The sequence below is a fragment of the Wolffia australiana genome, chromosome 9 (genome assembly GCF_029677425.1).
Source record: "Wolffia australiana isolate 7733 chromosome 9, ASM2967742v1".
In the NCBI taxonomy this organism is placed as follows: Eukaryota; Viridiplantae; Streptophyta; class Magnoliopsida; order Alismatales; family Araceae; genus Wolffia; species Wolffia australiana.
The window spans coordinates 9,255,868-9,275,000 of record NC_135843.1 but is presented as its reverse complement, the minus strand read 5'-3'; the positions used below and the strand labels follow the sequence as shown (position 1 = coordinate 9,275,000).

Genomic DNA, 19,133 nt, shown 5'->3' with positions numbered 1-19,133 from the left:
GTTGTAGTAGTAGATTGCTGATTGTGGATCACCGGCTTGGGGCTTACTGGCTTGGAGTGTGTCAGTAGAGCCTAGTTATCATGCCTTCAGAAGTAGGTGATACATTTCTAGTTTTTATTGGCCACACTAGTGCCAATTAATCATTGAAAAGCACTAAGATATGTGATCAAATTTGGATGCCTACCACACTTATATCACTTTTGGCCATGCATGACCATAGAATTAATAAGACATGATTATACATGTATGCCAATTCAGAGTGTAATTTTACATTCCTTTCAAAGCTGAAACCAGACGTTTTGATTAAGTGCAAGGCCAAGAGAATTGGTTCCGTAACAAGGAACAAAATTGCGATTGAACAAATGGCTTTGTCAGAAAGTAATATAACAGAATGAGAATTCCGTAACTAAACATCATTGCAGTTGTGAACTTAATCTCAAAGCCAACCTGGTTTTAATTTATAACTATCCTATCATATATTTTGAGAAATAATTTAAGTAGGAAATGTCTGAAAATAAGGTTTCTGATATTTTGTCTGCATTGTTTTCAATTGTGCGACCTAAATTACCTGATTTATTCTTTTCATTACAGTTTTTGTTTGGTAACATTCAATACATTTTTTTGTTAACACTGAACAAATGGCTGTGTTAGAAGTTAGTATAACAGGATGAAAACTCCATAACAGAACATTGTCGCAGTTGTGAATTCAATCTCAGAGCCTACCTGGTTTTAATTTATAGCTATCCGATCATCTATTTTGAGAATAGTTTATGTAGCAAATGTCTGAAAATAAGGTTTCTTATATTTTGTCTGCATTGTTTTCATTTGTGGGACCTCAATTGCCTAGATTTATTCCTTTCATTACAGTTTTTTGTTTGGTAGTATGAATTACCAATTAAAACTATTGCTTAAAACATCAATTTTTTTGAAAAACTTTATAGGTTGAACTTGATTCACCACTGAAAAGTTATTAATTTAATAAATAAGCTTTGTGCTTAAAATTTTAATTACGGGATTATACAAATAAAAAAAATTGAATGAGTGTCTAACCCACCACTTGGGATTGTTGTTTTGGGATTCACTTGCAACTAAAAAAGTTTGATTCAGGTTCAAGCATTGCTTACAATTTTATGAAAAAATTTGACACAAAGGGACCAAGTCTTTTGTTCTATCTCTCTCAAAACTTGGGATTTATTTCAATTAAAGTTTTATGAGGCATGGACTTATCTATTTTTTATATTTTTATTCCATAGGGTTTTGTCTTTTTAAAAATGAATTTTGGATACATCTCAATCAATAATCTTTTTAAAAATCAAAATTGAAAATATATTTTAATGGCTAAGATACAAAATGAGATAGATGTGACAAAATTTTTTATCAAAGATCCTCATACCTCCTAAATTGGGTTTCCCTGATTAAAATTTATCATTCATTTTTGTTTGTAATTAATTTTGGATGATATAGAAAGTCTTAAAAAATCATATTAGTTGAACCAAAGGACCCATTACTTCTATTTATCATACTTATTTTACTTTTTATCATACTTTTATTATGTAAGTCTTAAATCGATCTCCTTGAGGGTCACTGTGGGAAATTAAGTATAAAATAAAGGCACATGATTCTATAAATTTTCATTTAGTTTTGATTAAGTAGTAATTTGAAATTAAAGTTTTTATTATTACGAAGTACTAAATTCCCATTCTTATTTCCATAATTATTTTATTTACATTTTTAATGTGGCTTCGAAAGCTTACAACAATAGTGTTAATGCATACTTCATTTCTGAAATATTTCCCTTTAATCACAATATTAAAACATCTTTAAAGTCATTGGCACATATGCAAATATTGTCTCTCATTATTTTGTTTGATACATATAGCATGCTGAAAATTAAAGATTAATATGTATATATAAGCACAATTATCTCTTATTTTTATTACATACTAATCAAATAGTTATGTTTTTACATATGGCCATTGGATGAAGCATTAGCCTAACCTTGATGTTTACCACCCCAAAATGTGCGAATCCAACTACAATGACTAGTGAAGCAACCATAAGACTCTAGTGTAATCATGGTCTGCTCAGACTTGAAAGGCATTGATGGTGATGATCGCCTTGACACAATGAATGACGCACCAAGAAAGAGTCAAGACATGATGTTCTCCGCAGAACAGGAGGTACATATTCATGCGAGTAATGGTAAAACACAACTCGGGTCAAATAAGTCACTCTAGGGCTTTGATTTATGCATTAATACTTATAAAATTTTCCTTACCAAGCACATGATAAGGGTTGAACCCAGAAGCAGCAGGTAATGAGAGAATAAAATTCAATTAAAATATGAACAGAAAATTTTCAGGTGGATTTATATTTTCATTTTGTTTTTTAGCTATGTTCTAAGTAGTAAAACAAATGGAGCGAAGGAAAACTAGCCAAAGATATTTTAAATATATGAAATAAATACTTTTATAATGATTTTTTGAAAATATTGGATTATAAATTTTAAGTTTAAGGTGAAATAGGGAATGCTATAAATTTAAGGTTAAATAGAATCTTTGGCACCCGTCTTGTGACAAAATCTTGGGGGGTGGGGGGATGTGTTGGCCAGCGGATAATTTGCAGGTGACAATATACCCCTGGGTTGTAGAATTGGGCAGCAAATGGTATTGGACAAAGAGTGTTGTAATTTTTGCTACATGAGGATTTTTGGAGTGATATTTTATGTGTGAGAAAGCTTGATGTCTAGGCTATCATTCAAAATTTTATAAATTAAATTAAAATTTTATATAAACTACAGAAAATATAAGAAAATATAAATTAAAATTTTAGGACATCACACAAACACTATTGTTACTTCCTGTAAGGAAGAAGTGGTGGTTTTTCTCTAAAAATCTTGATTAGCCTTGAAATCATATGATGGAAATATTGTAGAAAAAAATGGAACAAAGAAATCTGATGCACTAGGCCTCTAACAAGTTGGGAGCAGAAAATCCAAGATGAGAAACAAAGATAGGGAAGAAGAGATTAAAAAGAAGTGTCCTCCTTCTCCCAGCCATTGGATTTAATTTCATGGATTTTGAGGGCTAGGATTAATTGATTTCTAGCCTGGATCCATGTTTTCTCCTGTCCTTATTTGAAACAACATATTTCAAGTTCAAATTATAGGCTAGTTCCGTAATTCTTGCCTTTAATTAGGCTTCTTGAGTATTGAGAAACTTCTTATTGTCTAGGAGATGCCAAGGGTTTCTCCTTTTCTCCCATTTGTATCCCAAATTCACCATTTTATATCCCCAACTCCTGTGTTTCAAATAAAACTCTAAAAAGATAAGAGAAATCCCATTTACTCTATCGAGTCAAGTGAGGTATGTATACAAAATCAAGAAAATATACATAATAGAGATTAGGAAAAGAAATCATAAATTTCTCATCTTTAATGGTAAACGCCGAACAATGTGAATGCAAATCTAAAAATAAGAGATAAAAATGAATCATGAAGCATGATTTAATTAATCTAATTTTGCCTTATCACGTACCAAGGGCCTCCTTATGGGCATCCTTTACGTCGCCCTAGTGGATTCTATCATCGGGCACCACCTCTTGGTTGGGTATGGAGACCCACTTCCCCATGGAGTTGAAGCATACTTTGTCATGTAAGCTGATTCACTGTTGATGGTTGCCTTGGTCCATTGTCAATTCGGTTGTCCTCTTTCCAATAGTTGACCCATTCAACAGAGCAGACAGAAATAGCAATGGATGACTCTACAAATGAAATAGTTTATGTCCTAGGTTGCTTTAACTTTCATAGAAAGTCCACTTCATCAGTAAGTCCCGTAAAGACTTATATTTATTCTAATTCTTTGTTTCGTTTGTCCTAGTCATCTTCTTTCTAATTCATTTCATCTTTAAAGTCTCATATATGGGCTCAAAAGTATCTCTCAATTTTTGTCTTCCATAAAGATTGTATACACATTAATAAATTAAGCCATATATAACCAACAGTATTATCACCCTTATTTAACTTTATTGTATAGCATAAGTTGATAAAGTTACATAAATATAGCAACTTTCACCCTTATTTGCAAACAAATTATATTTAGGATTCTAATCATATCAACCTTTAGGTTTCACATTTGGATTACCAATTTTAATTATTTATCCTGAATTAATGATGATATATTCTAATGATATCAAATAACGGTTAACAAAGCAAAATTGTAGTTGATATCTGATAACACACAAGTTATTGGTTGCATCCTATGAAAGTTTCATATTTTATGGATTAAAATAATTAAATGTGTGTTATCAACCTTAAGAGGATTAAATATTTTTTAAATTTTATATTATTATTTTTTTGATTTAATCAAAATTTTGAGGATTTTTCCAACACCATATCCTTAAAGAACTTAAATTTATGATTTAAAATGTATTTTTTATAATTTGTTCCAACTTATATTTAGAGAGAGATAAAGTTTCTAAGTCGAGTATACATTTACTACATTCTTAGGACTTAGTATTTATTTTTTAATCTATTTTTTCTCTTTAGAATGTGTCCACCACGTGTTGCCATTTGATTCATCAAATGGACACGAATCACACAGTTCCCCAATGATTAGATATGTTCATTATTGCACAAAGAAACAATTATATCATCAGGAATCAGGATGTGATACAGCTCCAGTCATTAGCAGACACACTAACACATTTTTTGCTGGAGGTGACATGGTCCAACGAAAAAAGAAGCAATCTAAATCACATGTGATCCAAGAATTGAGGGAGAAAATAATTAAAAAGAGGACAAAATACATCAACAATTGCAGCGGTACATGTGGCGCACATGTGTACCCTCTTAATTGATTAAAAAACACATTTTTGCTTTTTCCTCCTATGGGTACAGGTGGTGTTTTTTGATGCGTGTGAATGTAAAAGATGGGGCAATGAAAATCTTTGTGAATATTTGATGATGCGACAGCTCAACCAAAATGGAAAAAGGAAGTGTCAGCACTGATGATGAGGAGAAAGAATAAATGAAGGTCTAGGATTGCCCCAAATTCAAAAGACCATATCTGAGGATCCACAAGTCTGATTGAGCTGAATTTTCAGGGTTGCATCATCTTCCCCTCCTCTTTCCATCCATATAACCTAATCTATAAATAGAGTGTGGATGTGTGTAAAAATCATCCTTAAACTTGCTTCCTACTAATGTGGGCTGATTGAAAGATAATGAGTTGTTGAGACCCATCAAGCGTGTTATTTGTGCCTTAAGTGTGTGAGAAGAAGCATTAGAGAAGAAGGGGAGCGTACGTACATTCAGAAATCTTTGTGATTCTGTGGAACGTAAGGATCTACGATAAGTGTTTTCACCTACATTTCTCTTTTCGACATCATCTGTAGTGTTATTCAATTCAATGGCTATATATCGCCCTCAAAGCACCTTTATATGTCCTCAAAATCAGGTATTAACATTGTCATACCATTCACTTACTAATTATTGCATTCAACTCACTTTCTATCATTCTATCGTCATGCCTCGCATCATCATTATTTCATTCTCACTTTCAATTGTTCGTTATAATCTTGAATTATCATCATATTCTCTCCTTGACTCTAATCACTATTATGCCTAGTATTTCCTCGTCATTCAACTTCTTATAAAGAATTATCTATTCTCATCTCATCTCAATAACCACCGTAGTAAGAATATTCATTCCTTAGTCATTGTTCCCTGTGGAGACAATCTGTACTCATCACTTGCTAAAAATTATGAAGCACATGTTTATATATTTATTGCATAATGTCAAATATCAACAGTGGCGGAGACAAGGGGGGGCTGGGGGGGCCCAGCCCCCCCTACAGAAATTTTTCTAAAGAAATTAAGTAAGGGGGGCGCCCCCTATTAAATTTCTTCAGGTCGTGCCCGCCAGAGAAAAGGGGGGCTGGGGGGGGTGAGGTGGGCCAGCCCCCATTAGAAAAAAATTGTGAAGAAATTTAGGGGGCGGGGGGGCAACCCCCCTAAATTTATTCAGGTCGGGGGACTCGGCAGAGAGCTTCTATTTCGAGAGAGAAAGAGAGAGAGTGAAAGAGGGAGAGGGAGAGGAAAGGAGTGCCTGCTCGAATCCTCCCACCCCCCCCGGAGCCCTGTTGAATCTCCCCATTCGCTGTTCGAGATTACAGGGCAGAATCTCACTGGCGAGCTACCTGAGGAGATCGCCAATCTGAAGACGTAAGTTACCGTTTTGTTCATTTTTTCTATCAAATTTAAGAAAATTCTCTTGATTTTTGCAGTCTATAACAATCGAATTGGCTGTTTTATGCAACTGTGAGATCATTCGTATGAAAATCCTCCTGTCAACGTTGAATCCTGTATCATGGTATGTGAATTTTGGTATAGCTCTAAAGATTGCGGATCTAAAAAATAGAAAAAAAAAATTTTACATAGAATGGTGGGCAAAAAATTTCTGTCTACATTTTCACAGAGCACAACCCTCGCATTTAAGGTTGCGCAATTATTAACAAATGTAAAAACATTGAAATCGTATAATTGCATTGTAATTCACCCCTTGCCATCGATTTTCCCATGAAAAGCGACTTCTCTAGCCCAAAAAATAGCCTTCACCATTGAGCTCTGTCGTCAATCATCACGATCCGTCCACTCTCCATCGTTCAAGTTTCTTTTTATCTATCTTGTAATCAATCTCTCTCTCTCAGTACATTTTTTCTATCAATTTCAAGGAGCTCTGTCGTCAGTCAATCTTTCTCTTCACTCTCCGCCTCCCATTCGGCAGTTCCAAAGTTGGTGAAGAAACTCTCTCGAAGGAGAATGTACGATCTATACATATATCTGAATATGAAATGTATCAATGTATCTACCCATCTTTTTTTCGCTATTGAGTTGCGTCTGCGCAATGAAGACCACATCAGAAAAGAAAATAGATACTTATGACTTTTATTTGGTTAATTAATATTAGTGACCTCTACGGCTCTGCCCTCTTCATGTTTCACTCAATCTCTCTCTGTCTTGATGTTTTGGGCTTATGCTGAGTGATTCTTTTAATGGTTTGTAAGAGCTCGGCATCTCTCCCCCTATTAGCATTGATAAGTCCCAATGACGAAGGTGCAAGACATTCTCGTCATTCCCCCATATCTCACTCTCTGATTCACAACTGAGTCGCTCCTTGAAATTGTTCCATTCATTTGAGATAATCTAGATAAGATTAGATCTTCTAGTTTTGGCTAAATGAGTTTTCCGAAAGGAAAAGGGTAGCTTGAAGTGAGAGAGAGAGAGAGGGAGGGAGAGAGAGAGAGAGGCTCGTGCCTGCTGTAGGATCTCACTCAAGCAAATGACCTCTGCCCTCTGCCCTCTTCATGTTTCATTCAATATCTCATTCTCTTGATATCTCACATCTGGACCCCTTTTCATACATAATAATCCCTTTACCTACCTATCAAAATGAAAATCTATCTATCTATCTATGATCTATCTATCTATCTATCTATGTATGATCTATCTATCTATCTACTTGTCACTGATACATAATCTTGTTAACTTTCGCAGGCATTATTGGAAGACTTGGGATCTAATGATTGGCTGAAGCTGTGCGATGCCCTAAATAACGTGCGACGGCTAGTTTTGCATCACTCCTCTTTGATGTCTCCGATTCTGTAAGTAAAACCACGCCTTTGGTTTACATTATTTAATGAATATAGTTCAATAAATTCTGAAATGATTATCATTTAAATGTTGTCAAACTTCTCATTGATCAATGATTTTGAAATAAGGGATTGTTTTGATGAAAGAATCATCAATCTGGGTATCCAAAATTATCCACTGCTTTATTAATATTATTATATTCTAGTTTTTGTCAATTCGTCATCCAATTTCATTTGATTTTTCTATGGGAGTTCAATTTTGAACTATGAATCTCCTTTCAATTGTCATATTCCTGATAGCTGCCTCGCTCTTGCTCTATTTTGTTGCCATGAATTCCTGCAGCCTATCTCAAGAGCAATCACTGATTAATCTCAAGAAAGAGTTGGATGATCTGGGATTCGATCACAACAATCTCTTGTCTTTTTCTCGCAGCCAGCCTGCCGTTCGTTAGCATGCTCTCACTTTGATCGACTCTTACCTTGAGAACTTCAGCTCTTGCGGCATCACCTTACTATACAAAAAACATATGCAAACATGTTCCCCAATGGAAAATGGAAGGGATAGATCAGAAAACAAGTTGCAATCCTCAATCACTAGCTTCTTTTTTAAAAGACAGAAAACAGAGCATCCTTCACCACCAATTAATGAAACGCCAATCGACGTTGACACATTGCTGCCCACTACGGAATCAAAAGTTTTTGTTCCTATCTCTCCCATCACCTACAATCCAATTTCAATCGAGGATGGCTTGGAACGAGATCCTGGTTTGAGGAATTCGATTCACAACCAAGCTGCCAGCGAAGAGACGCTTATTGACAAGTACCTAGAGCTCGGCCCCTTCCAGCCTCGCTTATCAAAGTATCCGGTCGACTTGAAGACAGGCAGGTCTTTTTCTACGAGTTGGTTTCAGCGCTTCGCGTGGTTAGAGTACTCCATTGCTAATGACAGCGCGTTCTGCTTTGTGTGCTATCTGTTTAGTCCTTCAAAACAAACTGCTCGCTCAAGCTCTCAATTCATCACAGGTTGTTTTAAGCGATGGAAAAGTGCTTTGGAGAAAAACAAAGGCCTCATTCAGCACAGCAACTCGATCGACCACACCGACGCGATTGCCACTATGGAAAAATGAAAGGCTAAAGTCTTGCCTTGCATTCTAAGTCGCTTAGATGGTGACCAGAAATCAGCACAAGCTGCCCAAGTTGCCACTACCAAGGTTGTTCTTCATCTGGCATTACAAGGCCTGGCCTTCCGCAGTCACCAAGAAAGCCACGAATCTTTGAATCGAGGCAATTTTCTTGAAACATTGGATTTCTTGGTATACAATGACTCAGATCTCCGAAAGTCAATTACATGCCTGCCTAAGAATGCAAAATATACATCTCTCGATGTCCAGAAGGAGATGACAAAAGCTGCTGCAGATATTGTAAGACGAACGATGAGGGAAGAGCTCGGTGATGGATATTTCTGCTTGGTTGTTGATGAAGCCAGATGTGAAGCCAGGAAGGAATGGATGAGCGTCGTTTTGCGTTTCGTCGATCAGCATGGAGAAATTCGTGAAAGGTTCGCAAGCGCCATTTACGTGGAAGATACAAGATCTGAGACGTTATTTTAGCATCTTCTGGGATTCGTTCACTGTTTTGGCTTGGACATTAAACGTCTCCGTGGGCAAGCTTATGACGGTGCCTCGAACATGAGAGGTGAATTCAATGGTTTACAGGCCCTTGTTCGATCTCATGTTCCATTTGCCTTTTATATTAGTGTTTCACTCACCGGCTGAACCTTGTTATTGTTGCCGTGGCGACTGAGGTTCATTCTATCGCCCAGCTCTTCTGTTGGGTCCAACAGATCTTCAACATTTGCGGAGCATCATGCAAATGGAATGATGCGCTTTGGAGCTCTCATGCCGAATTTATCCAAAAAGCCATTGAATTGGGGGACGTTGTTACTGGTAAGGGGCAAAATCAGATGAGAAGTCTTGGTTCGATTTCTTCCACGAGATGGAACTGCAGATTGTCAGCATTGAAATCCATCGCTAATTTGTTTTCTGCAACCTGTGATGTTCTTCAAATGGTTGCTGAAGATGCTGTTGCACCTGAAAAACGTGTTGAGGCTGATCATCTGCTGGAGAAGATCTCATCATTTGAGTTCACGTTTGGTTTGATGCTAATGACAGAAGTTTTGACCGTTACCAATATGCTCTCAGTATCGCTTCAGAAGAAAGACCAATACTTAGTGAATGCATGTGCGATGATTAAGTCTGCAAAGTTGGAAATTCAGTCCGTCAGAGATGAGGGGTTCCCAGGCATTCTTGATAGGTCGGTGGCATTCTCCTTACTACATGGTATTGTAGTCCCGTCGTTAGAAGAACAGTGGCAACCATCTGCATGGTATTGTAGTCCCGCCTCAAAGTCGCGAACTATCCTACAAAGATCATTATCGGCTGGAGGTTTTCATTCCAGTTCTTGACCAACTCTGTTCCGAACTTGATTGTCGGTTCAGTGAGACTGTGGGAGAGTTAATGGACTTAGCATCGTGTCTACAACCGAATGACAACTTCCATCGTTTCGACTGCCTGAAAATCCTTCGCCTTGCAAGAGTGTACTCAGAAGATTTCTCGGACGTTGATCACCTGGGTTTGGAATCAGAACTCCGTTCCTTTAAGTCCACTCTCATATCCCATCTAGATTTCGGAGTCGAACTTAAGTCAATCGCCAATCTGCTTCCCATCATCATCAAGAGCGGACTTAGTGTCAACTTTCCTCTCTACACTCGCCTTATTCGACTGATTCTTACATTGCCCGTCTCAACCGCCACAACGGAGCGATCTTACTCTGCTCTTAAGATTGTGAAAACCAGACTGAGGACATCGATGGGTGATTCATGGTTGGTTGATCTTCTTACGCTCTACATAGAGAAGGGAATTGCCCGCAACATCCCCGTTGATAGTGTCGTTAGTAGATTTAATGCTATGAAATCGCGAAGAGTGTAACTATTCATTGTGAAATACATTATCTCTTTTTGAATTTTTTGGGTGAAATACATTGTGAAATACATTAACTATTCATGATATTTTTTACGGCGGATCACCGACTACGGGTGGCCTTCCTTTCTCTTTCAAAAACAAAAACAAAAAAAACAAAAAAAAAAAAAAAATTTGGGTGAGCCCCCCCTGGTGCGAAATCCTAGCTCCGCCACTGAATATCAATGACGAAGTAAAACTTTAATTTTGAGATTATCAATATCATCATCGATATAGCGTACTGGCATACATTACCAATATCTGATACCGTAATCTGATTGGAGGCCACCAACCGTTATTCATTGTCTGTTTTTCAGTTCTTCTAGATAATGGGTATCAAATACAAATATCGATAGTATCACACTATCGTGAAACCCAAAGCATATCGTTCTTAAACAATTTATTATCTTCTGAAAATTGAAATACCTTTTTTTATGATCATCACTCTTATGGTCATTATCACCATGATATAACTCTCATTGCTTAAATGACTTTCCCCAAAAATTCTATCATTCTATCACAAGTGGATTCATGAATTCTTTGAATCCCACCAGCAGTTTAAAAATACCTTAATAATAATTATTCTAATAGTATCCAACTGGTTAAAGAGTTTTGAGTCACCACATAAATACAGAAGTAACATTGAAAGAACATTAAGGTATCTAAAAAATTTCGTCGTTTAAAGACAGAAGCCTTTTCTAAAATTGGTCTTGTCAAGCCTTAAATATCTCTATTTTATATGTCTCTACAATCTGAAAATGCACGATTTTCTATATATGAATTTAGTCACTTAATGAAGAGCTTGGTTTCAAACTAGGCTTAGTTGCTTTGCCATTGACCGCACCATTTTCAGTTAGTTGAACTTTCGTTGGCTACCACCCTTCAGTGGGCCTGCTTACCGCTACACTTTCGGATATGAAAACATCGGCCATAGTTTACAGTTTTCATTAAGGTTCTGACATAACATTAGATAGCGTCAAGGTGTAACTATACATCGGGGACGCGGACGAGACGAAGTTTTCGTCCCGGGACGAAATTTTCGTCCCGTCCAGCGGTCCGGACAAAATCCCGGTCGAAATTTCGTCCGGGGTATCCCGGACGAGACGATTTTTCGTCCCGTAGGACGGAAAGTTCGTTCGTCCGGGGTGTTCGGACGGTGGACGACCGACCTGGACGATGAATTTTTTTTTTTAATTGTGAGAATGACTTTGAAATAATTCTGGAGATATGAACATAGATCGGTAGATATGTACATAAATAGGTAGGATATCAGATAGAAAGATCGCTACATAATCTGACAGAAAGATCGATAGATACGTACATAGATAGATAGATAGATAGAAAATCAGATAGATAGATAGCTAGCTAGATAGATCGACTGTTACATAGATAGATAGCTACATAGATAGATAGATCCGTAGATATGTACATAGATAGATAGGATATCAGATAGAAAGATCGCTAAATAATCTGACAGATAGATCGATAGATACGTACATACATAGATAGGTAGATAGATAGATAATCAGATAGATAGATAGATACGTACATACATAGATAGGTAGATAGATAGATAATCAGATAGATAGATAGCTACCAAGATCGACTGTTAGATAGATAGATAGCTAGATATATAGAAAGAAAGATCGACAGATAGATACATAGATAGATCGAATATTAGATAGAAAGATCTATAGAAAATCCGATAGAAATACCGATAGATACGTAGATACATAGATACATAGATAGATAGATAGATAGATAGATAGATAGATAGATAGATAGATAGGTAGATAGAAAGCTACATCGAAAGTTCGATAGATGGCTACATCGACAGATATATAGATAGAAAGATCTTCAGATAGATACATAGATAGATAGAACATTAGATAGAAAGATCGATAGAAAAATCCGCCAGAAAGATCGACAGATGCGTACCTTGCCGGCGGCGCGCTTTCGCTTCTCTGTCACGAGCTCGCTCGAGGTTGAAGACGATGACACCGATTTGGAAGAAAGAAAGAAGACCAGGAGTCCAGCGTTCCGAATTTCCGATGATACTCCAACTCTCCAAGGGAAGAATCGTGCTCCCGCCGATTCGCTTTCAAAGGACTAGGGCTGGCGCCGTGTTTCTCTCTTTAATTTCGTCCCTAGGGGACGAAATTTCGTCCCAGCGCCTTTGGACGGGCCGAAACTTCGTCCAGGATATGTAGGACGGGACGGCCCCGGACGACATATCGTCCCGTCCTTCGTCCCAGGGAAATTGCCGGACGTTTGCCGGGACGAAGTTCGTCCCGTCTCGTCCAGCGTTCTTGTCCGGGACGATCCGGATGTATAGGTGTAACAGTTGCTAATAAACAGAAGTTAAAACGTGTTTGAAGAAAAAAGGCAGAAGGATAATTGGACGATGGAGAGTGGGAGCAAACTATTTATTAAAACCACACAGAATTCACTCCTCGGGTGACTAATCACTGATAAACGTAAAATAAAAAGGCTAATCATGAATGGGATTCCTACGTGTCCCCTTAGTTTTAGGCTGAACAAACGGAATAACGAGCACTTTCTATATTAAGCCTCTCCACTTCCTTTTGCTAGATCAGATCTCAGTGGGCACGCCATTTCATGGGTCTCTTTCGATTTACGCTTAGTTGTTTCACAATCTCGTGATTTCTCAGCCGTTAGGTGACAGCTTTGCTCATAGATTTTACGCAGTTTTCTGTAGCCTCAATGCCCTTATCGTTTCGTCTCGGCCATTCAACGGGTCGCAGAACCTTCTAAAAATTGAGAGCGAGATCAATATCTCAGTTGGGAAATGAAGCAGATGATGAACTTCGGCCCAAGAACTCGCATGCTCCTCCTAGTTTCCTTCCTCCTCGCCTCCATCGTCGCCCTGCCCTGGATCGGCAAGGTCTATTCCAACCTCTCTTCTCACAAATTACGTTTCATTCCCCCTCCGTTCTAACACTTTTTTTTCCTGGGCAGTCGAGTACGAGCGTGGACTCTTTCTGGCCGGCGAGATGGTGGGCAGGGAGAGACGAACTGGCCGACTGGGCGTGTTCTTCTTCCAGGCCAACACCTTCTCTAAAAGGGCTGATCTCAGCAGCGCCGCTTGTTACTGGTCCAGCACAACAGTGTCCCGACTTCTTCAAGTGGATTCACGAGGATCTACGACCATGGAAGGAGACGGGGATAACGAGAGAGATGGTGGAGAAGGGACGGCCATCCGCTCACTTTCGAGTCGTAATTATCGCCGGTCGCGTTTACGTGGAGACGTTCGCGCGCTGTTACCAGACCCGCGACGTCTTCACGCAGTGGGGGATTCTTCAGCTCCTTAGCCGTTTCCCCTGCCAAATTCCCGATCTTGAGCTTCTCTTCAACTGCGAAGACCTGCCGATGACCGTTCGGCCAAGCAACGCGTCGGCGCCCCGTCCAGCGGCTCTTTTCCAGTACTGCGGCAGCAATTCCAGCGCTGTTATCATCTTCCCCGACTGGTCTTTCTGGGGATGGTCATAACCTAACTTACCCGGTAGTGTTTATTGAAAAATCCAGCATATTTCGAGTGACGATGACACATCTACATCCTACATAGTATGTTTGTAGATGATGGGTATTTCCTTGTCTTATCGTCATCGTCGGTTTGAATGACGATGAGGATGGCGATTTGATCATCGTCTCTCATCATCTAAAGGAATTTAGCAAAGCCGGATGATGAATGACGACGGCAAATTTCATCCTCGTATCTCGTCATCAAGGCAAGGTTAACAAGGGGGCGATAACGAGAAAAGATGAAGATTTGTTCTCTCCATCCTATCGTCATCGGAGACGGCGGACAGTAGACTGAATATATTGTGTGGGGTAACTCTCTTGAACAGCTTTTCTTACTGTGGGGTCGTTCTAGGGCGGAGGTGAACATAAGGCCATGGGGACGACTGGCGATGGAAATGAAGGCAGCCAATCAGAGGAAACGATGGCGGGACCGAGAGCCCTACGCCTTCTGGAAGGGTAACCCATGGGTCGATCCTGGAAGACAGGACCTCCTTAAGTGCAACGTTACTGACAGTGAAGACTGGAACGCTCGGCTCTACGTTCAGGTCAGCCTCATCTTTCTCTCTATTCAGTTTTTACTTAGTGATGGATTATCATTTCATTTACCGGTACGGTACGGTCTATAATTCTTGCGATAATATTGATTTTGCCACCGATTGGAAGATATCCCAAGTCTGATTTAATAAAGCTGGTCACCGCTTCATATGGTTTTCAGGACTGGATTGCTGAGTGGAAGGGCGGACTCAAGGGCTCCAACGTTTTGGACCAGTGCACGCACCAGTAAGAACATTGATTATTATTGACGTTCGTTCCGCTAGGGAAATGGCAATCCGATAAGATTCGATCCAATCTGATCAGATAAGTAGATCTGGTAGAGTGATTCGAACGAATCATTTCGTCTGGATCCAGGCAGTCATTCGGTCCTAGATCGTTCATCAGATACTAAACTCTAATTTGAAATTAAGAAGTATTCAATAAGAATGTAATATCGAAGTATAAGAAAATATTAACTGAAATAATGTATCAGATATCGGAAAATATGATGTTTAATATCTGGTATAAAAAATACTGGAACGGATATCTATCTTCGATATCAGTCGTGAAGCAACACATATTTGATATTGGATCCAAACCTCAAGATAGGTGGATGCCAATTTCAGGACGCATATTGATATTGGATATTCGATACTGGTAATGTAGCATCCATTATCAGGATATGGGTTATGATCGATATCATATTTTTCCCTCCAATATTTGACTCAATATCTGATATCATATATTATTGTTTTCTATAACTACAAATACTATATGGGCCTTACCGGAAATGAATGGATCCGAGAGGGTAACATCAAAACTTGTTGGGATGTAGGTACAAGATATATATCGACGGGCAGACGTGGTCGGTGAGCAGGAAGTATATTCTAGCGTGCGACTCGCCCACACTAGTCGTAGAGACGCCCTACTACGACTTCTTCTCGCGTGGGCTTTCTCCGCTAAGGCATTTTTGGCCAGTAAGAGCCAACGACAAGTGCCCTGCTATCAAATATGTCGTCGACTGGGGACGACGCCACCAGAGCGAGGTAATGCAGTAACGCAAAGTTTGTGGATTGATGACGAACGGAACGGGAATAGAGCCCAATCTATCATCTATCTAACTCTCGAAACCGGATAGCGGTCCGTTCTATCTACCATTCGTCGTCAAACACCGCCCAGTCTATTTACCATATTCCATTCGTCCGTTCCGTCCAATCCCAACGTAAAGATGAAGCACGTCTTTCTTGTAATTGAGCCATGGAGAGTTTCTGAATTTTGTGGGAAATTCGCAGGTGCAGGAAATGGGGAAGAAGGGAAGCTCCTTCATGTTGGAGGAGGTGAGCATGGACCGGGTCTACGATTACATGTTACATTCGCTGACAGAGTACGCGCGGTTGCTCAAGTTCAAGCCCGTAGTTCCCGAGGCGGCCGTAGAACTTACTAGAGAGGTGCTCGCATGTCCGGCTGATGCGCTGGGAAGGAAGTTTATGCAGGAGTCGGAGGTGAAGTCATCGGCGGTGGTAGTACCGCCGTGCTCGCTACCACCGCCGATGAAGCCTGAAGAGATGAAGCTTCTGTTGGCAGAGAGGGTCAATGCTACTCGTCTCGTAGAGCGCTGGGAGAAGCAACATTTTCAGTAGTTTGTTTTAGGGGGAATACTACGTATCAGCATGAACTCCTGTTTTTGTCAGCCAGGCAGCATGAACTTTCAAAAAATAGCACGAACCAATAAGAAGACGCCAAGTGGCGTCTTCTTATTTTTTTTGTCAGCGATGGTAAAGTGTTGACGTGGTAGCCAGGTGGATTCCACCGTGGTAGCCAGGTGGACTCCACGGTGGCATCCACATCTCCTTCCGCCGACGGCGCCTGTCTCCAGCCGACGCCGCCGCGCGTCTCCGGCCTCCGACGCTTCCTCCCTTTTAATAATGACGTCTACAAATTTCAAACCGCAGAGAAGAAGGACGAAGAGGAGGAGAAGAAGAAGAAGAAGAAGAAAAAGGAGAGGAGAAGAAGAAGAAGAAGAAGAAGAAGAAGAAGAATAAGAAGAAGAAGAAGAAGAAGAAGAAGAAGGAGAAGAAGTCGGCGGCCGGAGACGCGCAGCGGCGTCGGTGATGACTCTCAATATGTCATAAATTGTTAAGGATTTTCTGAGCATCAAAGTATCATTTGCATACATTTAATCCATATTGGTCATCTTACATGCACATTATTTTCCTACTTACTAACCCCACTTGATTCTCTGAATCAAGTGGATTAGATCTCACTTGTGGATTAATGAGTTCAGATTTGGATCAAGCACTAAGAGGAGGTGGCAAAAAATCACAAGGAAGAAAAGCCCTAAAAAGCTCCAAGAGGCACAAATGAGAGAAACCTATAAATAGCCTCTTGAGGGTTCATTTTGGGTGTCCAGAAATTCTGTCCAAGGAGGCTAGAGCTTGGGGAAGAAGAGTTCTGCAGACCCTACAAGAGCTGATGAGCATTGGAGTTGGGAGAGAAGCAAGCTGGGGCATAACTAGAGCAAGAAGACCATCACCTTGCCAGCAGGGGTGTGACACCAGGTTGGTGCGATTGCCCTAGTTCCAAGCCTTGTACCTCTCTCCCTTCTGAGACCATTTAGCTTGGGGTTGAAGGTACAATCTGTGCCTTTCAGCAGTTTCCGGCTGAAGTGGTTGTGTGTTCGTGGATCTAACATTGTGTTCTATTGTTGTTTTATCATTTTCTCTCATCCTCATTCATGACTTCCCTGTTCTGATCTTCGATTAATCAAGTATCATCCATTCTCTTTGAATTGAACTGCATCAGCAGCAGCTGTGCGTGAAGAAACCCTCACGCACTACAGCTTTGCGCACAGCACGAGCTATGTGCACTGCCTGCCTGCACGCAGGCATGCCTGCATACAGGAGCGCCGCGCGCTGCTCGCGAGGCACTCCCACACGCAGGTGCGCAAGCGCACAGGAGTGCTGCGCGCAGCTTCTCAGCGCGCGAGCAGTGCAACGCGCGCACAGCTACCGCTGCACGCAGGTACCGCACTGCCCTCGCGCACCGATGTTGCTGCGCGCAGGCATTGCCAGCGCACCAAGTGTTTGTTGTTTTGCCGACAACACAGGTGAGAGCCTGTAGGAAGAGGAAAACAACCGTTAAGTGCTGGCACTTGCGACTTAAACTTGGACAGAGACTCCTCAAATCTACCGTGAAATTATTATACACATTTCTGCTGAGGAAACTTGAGGAACCTTACTGAAGATAATCTAACTTACTGTCAGGACTGAATTCAGAGATCTGATAATATAGTTGAATTGAAAAGGACTTACTACTTTCTATCTGCTCCCTATGGATCGACACCTTACTCCCCTAAGGCTGTGAGGTTTAAAATTAATGTTGCATAGCTCAATTCCTCACACGATTAACCAGTAAATCACCAGTAAATTTACACATAAAATTGAGTTTATCAGTCGGCGGCCAGAGATGCGCGGCGGCGTCAGCGGCCGAAGATGTAGATGCCACCGTGGAGTCCACCTGGCAACCACGGTGGAATCCACCTGGCTACCACGTCAACACTTGACTATCGCTGACAAAAAAAAAATAAGTAGACGCCGCTTGGCGTCTTCTTATTGGTTCGTGCTATTTTTTGAACAAGTATGAAAGTTCATGCTGCCTGGCTGACAAAAACAGGAGTTCATGCTGATACGTAGTATTCCCCCTTTGTTTTATTCACTTTACCATATTCTTTGGGTGTATAGTATATCAGTTCAAGTTAAGTAAGGCCAGTAGACTGACGATGGACGGCTAGGGAATGACACATCCGGGACATGACGCCCTGGATGTGACGGAACAGATGATATAACCCGATGGATGGTGTGATTGGTCCTAACTAGGGGTTGAAAGTTCATGATAAAAGATCACTAAGTCGTTTGTAAGGCTAGTTATGTACCAATCAACAATTTTATTACCTTACTAGTAGTACTTGGTAAGGGTCGATCCCTCAGGGAGCTAGGTCGCTAGTTAGGATGAATTTCAATTAGAATTTCAAGTTTCAGATTGTCTAAGTTTCTTTCATAATGTTTTTAGTTGTTAAGTTGGTTTATGTTCAATGAAAAAAAAGGTGAATATGATTTTTACTAGGTATAGAAAATTTTCCATGAAAAGCCTAGATAGAGAAGCATATTTGAGATTTTTCCCAGAACTTTTTATCGTCTCTAGGGAGAGATAAAAATTCTAAAATTAATTTGGTTGTAATTCCCTTATCCGGTTCAAAGTCGTTGAACCGGATGATAGAGAGCTGTCACCGAACTGAGTTAACGCAGTTCAGGAATGATTTCAGATAGTTTTGAGTGAAGTGAGAGATAGAGTGTGCACAATGTGGGCACTTCGCCGCTGAATGTGCGGGCG

General features: G+C 40.0%; 1 protein-coding gene and 1 pseudogene across 2 annotated transcripts; both read left to right on the top strand.

The window, feature by feature from the left end:
* The first annotated feature begins 8,195 nt into the window (after positions 1 to 8,195).
* Positions 8,196 to 10,637, top strand: LOC144707387 (uncharacterized; annotated as a pseudogene).
* A 2,594-nt stretch (positions 10,638 to 13,231) lies between these two features.
* LOC144707783 (uncharacterized) lies at positions 13,232 to 17,479 on the top strand. 2 transcript variants are annotated; one of them, XM_078581027.1, is made up of 7 exons: positions 13,236 to 13,572; positions 13,647 to 14,170; positions 14,563 to 14,755; positions 14,926 to 14,990; positions 15,580 to 15,790; positions 16,037 to 16,081; positions 16,697 to 17,479. In XM_078581027.1, the coding sequence occupies exons 1-7, from the start codon at positions 13,477 to 13,479 to the stop codon at positions 16,784 to 16,786; spliced, it is 1,224 nt and encodes a 407-aa protein (XP_078437153.1). In that variant the 5' UTR covers positions 13,236 to 13,476; the 3' UTR covers positions 16,787 to 17,479. The 2 variants fall into 2 exon arrangements, with proteins under 2 accessions (XP_078437152.1, XP_078437153.1); XM_078581026.1 differs by lacking the exon at positions 16,697 to 17,479 and having other exon boundaries at positions 13,232 to 13,572; positions 16,037 to 16,434.
* Positions 17,480 to 19,133: the final 1,654 nt, after the last annotated feature.